We start from the raw sequence: 7,316 nt of genomic DNA, 5'->3' as shown, positions 1-7,316 counted from the left end.
AACGAAGTGTAAATTGAAAAAATCCCAGTTATTCAATATGTAAGAGATCTTGGGAGATCTCTTAGCCTTCTTAGGATCTATAAAAGTTCAAATACTGTACGTCTTGCTCAAAGCCGTGACTCATTTGTTTAGTGCTTTTGAAATGTAATTAGAGATGTTTTATTAACATATAGGATAATGCTTTTTTAGATTGCTGTAACTCATACAGACCGATTCTTGGGCAAATACTGATTAGAAATATATTTCTAAAAAGGCATTAAATAAATTATTTTCATTGTTTACTGTATGTTTAATATATTATCCTTGCAGTATACAATCAACAGAATACTGGAAAATGCTATCCTTCCTTTTTGCTATTCAAGACATCAACCAAGATTTCCATATCTTACCCAACATCACCCTGGGCTACAATATCTATGAAAATTATTTCGATTCAGGAAAGACTTCGGATGCTTTGCTGGACCTGCTCTCAGATGGGGAGTCCAATGTCCCCAACTACAGCTGTGGGAGGCAGAAAAACACAGTGGCTGTTCTGGAAGGGGCTGAGACGGGCTTCTCCATCCAGATATCATCCATGTTGGGCACCTACAAAATGCCACAGGTGAGTCTTTCTTGGAAAGGCCATCATGCAGCTTTCAATCAGAGGCCCTCCCTTGTATATAAAGATCAGAGTTTGTTACAAAATTGATTGGTCTTAAGAACAATAGTTCAGGTTATCTAAAGGGAGGGAAGGAGTAAAGCCATGTTCCCAGTTCAGATTTGGGAAACTTTTTCTAGGATAAAATAGTCTACATTCAAAGAGCAAAACAGAGAGAAGCAATGTGTGAATCAATTGGGGGAATAGAGATATCTTCACTGCAAGAAGTGGAACTAACCCATGATCAAGCAACATATAGCAACAAACCAGAAATATTTTTGTTGGGTATAATGCTGGAAGGCTATGATAAAGGGGCTGTATCAGAGGTGGTATTCAGCAGGTTCTGACCAGTTCTGGAGAACCAGTAGCGGAAATTTTGAGTAGTTCGGAGAACCGACAAATGCCATCACTGACTGGAAGTTTTACAGTATCCTTCCCTTGCCACATCCACCAAGCCACGCCCACAGAACTGGTAGTAAAAAAAATTGAATCCCATCACTGGACTGTATATTTAGTTTTGCATGTATTGACAGCAACAAGGATTGTATTTGCACAATATTGGAAAAATTGAGAACACTCCATCAGATGAGGATGTAATTTGGAATATATATATTCCTTTTTGTTCTTTCTTTGCTTTTCTGTAAATGATATGCCCTGACAATACACTATTCAAAATGTTTATGAATAAAAAAATATATCAAAAAAAAGAAGTGGAACTAACCCTTCATTAAAGATAGAACTGATGTCTTACATTTGTCACGGGTCTCAGATGAAATGCCACTTTTACTTCCTTTTCAGATTAGTTACAATTTTGTTTCCCAGATTCTGATGGATAAAACTGGGTTTCCTTTCTTCTACCCAATGCTCCCTGCTGAAGGATTCCAGTATTCAGGGGTAGTCAAGATTCTCCTCCATTTCAGGTGGACGTTGGTTGGTCTGCTTGCTCCAGACACTGACCAGGGGCAGAAATTCATGAACACTTTGACTTTAATGCTGATAAGGAGTGGCATTTGTCCAGTTATATCACAGGTCTTTTCACCAACTATTCAAAAAATATCCATAAAGTTTCATGAGTATCACAAATGGAAGCAAGTGAACACCTTTCTTTATGCTGCAGAGTTGAATTCAATCAGTGCAGGAGTAGCAATTCTATATCTGGTGCTTGAAAGAATGAAGGAACCTGTTGCAGGAAAAGTTCTTATAACAACAATGCTCTGGGACTTAACCCTTTATCTGATAGAGGAGGGGAACTTTTCTGAATACATTCATAGCATGGTTTCCTTTGTTTTGAAGTCAAATCAAATGACCAAATATGGTGGATATAGACATGTTTATTCATTCATGAAACACTTTGCAGAGAAATCTTTTATGTGCTCCTACAACAAGGAGGCCTTTTCTGTGAAGGTCTGGATTCGCTGCAGAGAGCGAGAACATCTGCAGTCTCTGCCCCAACATATGATGGATCCAGTTCTGTGCCTAGACAATTATTTCATTTATAACACCCTCTGGGCTGTGGCACAAGCTTTACATGCAGCCTATTTCTCCAGATTCAAAAGGGCAAGGAGGGAAGGTGGCAAGAACTTGGAAACTCCAAGGCTGAAGGCTTGGCAGGTATTTCTTTGCTGTTACATGTCCTGGGTCTCTCCTGCAGCAAGGAATCCATCTTAGAACTGTAAGATCAGTAAAGCTACTCTGGAGGGGGGAAAATAAATGTATCCTGACTGTAAAAAAATAAATCAAATTCCAAATTTTCATTCCTCTCCCTTCTGCATTCCCTTCTTAAGCAATTTATTCTATTTTTTAAAATTGGCTTCAAAAAGAATATTGTGAGGTCTTCATGGTTTAGGCAGCTTTTCCTTATTCAATCAACTACCATTTAATATCTCTCTTCCCTTTGGAAGCAGGGGCAGATTGACCCACACAACAAGGCCCATCGCTGTCAAGGCAGGCTTCCTATGTCCCATAAGATGGCTATATGGGAGAATGTGCAATATATCCTCCTTTTGAGAATATTTGGGATAACCTCACTTATCTGCACATTCCCAGGCAGCCACACTTCACTGTCAAGCCCGAAGTTGGCATATGTGTAGCCATTTAGTTAGGCTTAGTATATTCTTTTTCTTACTTACTCTTTGGCAATCATGGGGGGAAGGGTTTTGGGCTTGCCACATTCCTAAGGGGGAGAGGAGTGGAGATAGAGTTGTTTAGGCTAGGTGATTCTTCTTCCTGTGGGAAAAGGAGCTGTCCATGCTTAGGCCCCTTGAGGTGGAGATTTATGACATCAAGCAACATTGAATTACTTCTATTGGAGAATGTGACTTTGGGGGGTTGTTTCTAACTTCTAATATTGTGAGGTAATTCCGGGTTGTGTCAGATCCGGAATTACCACAGACTTTGCCAATTTGATGCTTTCCAAATAAAAGAATTTGTCTTGGAAGATGGATTTTGTTCTTTTCTTTTTAAATGGATTTCATCACTTGGAAAACTGGCATTCACTCTCCTTCTCAACATTTTCCCAATATACCTTACCTGTTCATCCTAGGATCTCCAGACCCATTTCAAGGTGGGGGAATCACTTGTTTCCTTTGAATTGCAGGTGTACAAAGTATTGGCCATGGACACGTTCCACTTTTTCATGGTGTTCTTCATTCCAGATAAGCAGTGGTGGGATTCAAATAATTTAGCAACCAGTTTGCCCAGGGTCAGGTTGGCTGTTGTTGGAGGCGGAGCCCATACCCATCTTCCAGCTCTGCCACCCATGTGGGATGAGCTTCTAATGATAGCCAACTTAACCCTGGGCAAACCGGTTGTTAAATTACACACACACATCCCACTATCAAAGTGGATCCTTGGCATTGCACTGCAATGGAACAGCTGGCATGAGGGAAGGAGGAGGAGCAGAGAGAAGAAAGAGGGAAAGCGGCCTTCTCCTTCCCTCATACCAGGCACTCTGTTGCCCTTTTCTCTATTGCAGTGCAATGCCCAGGATCCACTTTGATAGTGGGGAGAGGGGTAATTTAACAACCAGTTCACTTGAACCAGCTGAATCCCACCACTGCAAACAGGACTTTAATTAATTCTGGTATGCCAAATGTTTTCATCTGCGTCTTAAGTTTCTAAATAGCCTCTAGTTCATTCTCTTTCTTTCTACCCACCAGTAGAGAAGGAGGTGGAGCTATTCTGGTCAAAAAGTTGCATTTTGGGGGGGGGGATTCCCACACAAGCAAGGATCCATGGAAAACTGGATGTATCTTTTCAATGCAGGAAATTATAAATGAACAACCAGATTCATTTGATGTACAATAGAGGAAGGCCCAAAGTTGCAGATCAGTTTTTCTGTCCTTTATCTTCACATCACCTTAGAGAAACTAAGCTAAGCTAAGACAAGGAATTCGGGAGCAGAAGTTGCACATACAAAGAGTTGATTTGAGTTCTTTCTTTGTACACTGTTCTGCCTGTAGCCTTCAGTGACGGAATCTGTCATACTACTTGGAAGCTTAACAGTTGAGAAAATAGCTCTCTTTTAAATAATACTTTATTAATGTTTTTAATATGCATAACTACAAATACAGACTAAAATAAAATACAAAGAGAAAGCAGGAGAAAAAGTTTTTAAAATGAAAGAGGGAGGATCTTTATTCACTCCTAGTTCAGAAACAATTAGAAGCTACCAGAAATGTCAAACAGATATTAATCCCTGATCAAATGTTCCAACTTTATATTCCTTCCTTTTGCACTTTAGAGTCTTGACTTTAATTCAATCCAGAATGCAACTCTTTTTCCATCTTTGGTATTCCAAAAAATTCTTCACATCATCAACCTTGTAAATCTAGCAAAATGGCATTGTCCAGAATTTCTTGTATCAGCTACTCCTTGTCCAATTTTCCTGATTTCCGGATTTATCTTTGTAATTGCATATTTTCCAAACTTGGAAAATGAATCTGAAACCTTCATTCTTCCCAAAGGGGTCTTAGAATAGAAGTCTGTTATTCTGCTAAACATTCCCATTTTCTCTTCCATTCCAGCTTCATCCCTTCCTTGGAAGCTCTAAGTTCTATAACAGATCCATAGCTGGAGTGTATCTGGATGAGAAGGGAGACCTGACAGCAGATCTGGACATTGTTGACTGGCTGTTTCACAACAGGACAATTCATAGAATGATGTTTGGCAGCTTAGAAAAACAGGGATCCCTGGATTTCAAGTTTATAGTTAATCTAAAGAGTGTGGCAAAGATGGATAAGCTGAATGAGGTGGGGAAGATCCTCCTAGAGACACAATTCAGTCTTTATTTTATTTATTTATTTGATTTATTTATTTGATTTGTCAATTGATTACAAGATAATAGGTATAAGTATAAACATGAATACAGGAAATAGGTATGAATAAATGGGGACAATAGGACAGGGATGGTAGGCATGATGGTGCACTTATGCACGCCCCTTACAGACCTCTTAGGAATGGGGTGAGGTCAATAGTAGATAGTTTGAGGTTAAAGGAGTGGGGGTTAGAGGATGTAACAACAGAGTCAGGAAGTGCATTCCAGGCACTGAGCACTCTGTTGCTGATATAATTTTGATATAAAATTGTGTGAGAGAAATATATCCTTAACTACTTCAGGAGATTGTTTACTTCTATGAAAGTAGGTATATTTGAACCAGGGTTTGTGTGAGTTTATTTCCCCAGAAGAAAAAGAATGTATTAAATGTTATCTTGAGAAATTTAGTACATAAATTTAGAACCTAAACGAAAAATGGGAGTGCAAAAAAAATTACTGTAGAAAGAAATAAGCAAAGGCAACATGCAAACAAGCGGGATTATTGATGTAATTATATAGGCTTCTCATTTATAAAAGCTGACTCTGAAACTGGGGATCAGCAACCCTTCCTCTTCTGCCTCTTTCTGGAAATTAAATGATAAACTCATTTTCTGCATCGTCTTCCTCCCTCTGCTCAGCCCCTGCCTCCATCCAGGTGTGTGGAAAGCTGCCGTCCTGGATTCATGAAGTTGGAACAGGAAGGGAGGCCCATCTGCTGCTATGACTGTCTTCTCTGTGCAGAAGGAACCATCTCCACCATGGAAGGTGGGTGGCACTTTCAAATAATGTTTCAAATTCATTTCTATTCTCCACATTTCCCTTAAAAATCAGAAGTTCCCATAAGTCTTCAAAATGCCTGCCCAATAGGAAGCGATTGTTCTTTGCTATGCAGGCATGAATGAGAGGGGCAGGAAACCAGGGAAAATACTCAAAAGGAAACCCCAGACTGTAAAATCAGGACTAAATCTGGAAATGACTTTTTTTTTTTTAAATGGCTTCAAGATCAATTTGTCATTTATGACTGATTTCATCAGAGAAATAGATGTCCTTTCAAAATGATGAGACTTGGAAGAGACCATTAAGGCCATGAAGTCACTCCCTTGCTCATTCAAGGAAGCCAAATTAAGCTTTCTTCACAATTTCGATGCCCATACATTGCGTAAACAGAGTATTTTGGTGTTCTAGAAGTCAATAAGCTTTAAGCTCTTGCTTTTTTTTAGACACAGAAGAATGCTGTAAATGTCCAGCAGATCAATATCCAAACAACAACCGAGATTGCTGTATCCCCAAGATTAAGACATTCCTATCCTATCAAGAAAAATTGGGGATCATCCTGGCTTCCGTTGCCTTGTTCCTCTCTTTAATTACAGGCTTTGTTTTGGGAACCTTCATTAAATTCCAAGAAACTCCCATAGTCAAAGCCAACAATCGGGACCTCTCTTATATCCTTCTGGTTTGTCTCCTGCTTTCCTTCTTCACCCCATTCTTATTCATTGGCCAGCCAAAGAGAGCCACCTGCCTTCTTCGACAAATGGCCTTCAGCATCATCTTCTCTGCTGCCATTTCTTCTGTCCTGGCCAAAACCATCACAGTGGTGCTGGCCTTCTGGGCCACAAAACCAGGGAATAATATTCAGAGATGGCTGGGAAAGAGTTTAGCCAACTCCATTATCCTCTCTTGCAGTGGCTTCCAAGTTGTTCTCTGCAGCATCTGGTTAGGTGTTTTCCCTCCATTCCCTGAGACTGACATGCATTCACAATCTGCAGAAATCATTCTACAGTGCAATGAAGGCTCTGTTGCCATGTTCTATGGTGCCCTTGGCTATATGGGCTTCCTGGCTGCCATCTGCTTCACAGTGGCTTTCCTGGCCAGGAATCTGCCTGGGTCTTTCAATGAAGCCAAGCTGATCACCTTCAGCATGCTGGTCTTCTGCAGTGTCTGGGTGTCCTTCCTGCCCACCTATCTGAGCACCAAAGGGAAATATATGGTAGTCGTACAGGTCTTCTCCATCTTGGTCTCCAATGCTGGGTTGTTGGGATGCATCTTCATCCCCAAATGCTACATTATCATTCTGAGACCAGACCTGAATACAAAAGAACATGTGATGTCAAAATAAAATAGAAAAATGAGTTTTTATGGGTAGGTGTGTTATAAAATATCAATAATTCTGACAAAAAATTCACTTTTTAATATTCCTCCCATCAACCTTACCCAGGAAAGTCAATATTTTTTCAAGTCATGTTAGACAAGCTCTAGCACTTTTTAATAAATATGATTTTCCTTTTTCTATTCCTTTGCAACTGACAGCTTAGGAAAGAACATCAATGATTATATCAAGGTCCCAGAGCCAATTTCAAGTTATTA

General features: G+C 39.8%; 1 protein-coding gene across 1 annotated transcript; it reads left to right on the top strand.

Annotated features, from left to right (window-relative positions):
* The first annotated feature begins 4,794 nt into the window (after positions 1-4,794).
* LOC148126625 (vomeronasal type-2 receptor 26-like) lies at positions 4,795-7,068 on the top strand. The gene is made up of 3 exons (XM_087923048.1): positions 4,795-4,887; positions 5,591-5,717; positions 6,173-7,068. Exons 1-3 carry the CDS (start codon positions 4,795-4,797, stop codon positions 7,066-7,068), a joined length of 1,116 nt encoding a protein of 371 aa, XP_087779174.1.
* Positions 7,069-7,316: the final 248 nt, after the last annotated feature.

Source organism: Pseudonaja textilis, chromosome 2 (genome assembly GCF_049901715.1).
Source record: "Pseudonaja textilis isolate UNSWEBS1 chromosome 2, rPseTex1.2, whole genome shotgun sequence".
NCBI classification, from domain to species: domain Eukaryota; kingdom Metazoa; phylum Chordata; class Lepidosauria; order Squamata; family Elapidae; genus Pseudonaja; species Pseudonaja textilis.
The sequence above is the reverse complement of the archived record's forward strand: the minus strand, read 5'-3'. Positions and strand labels throughout refer to the sequence as shown.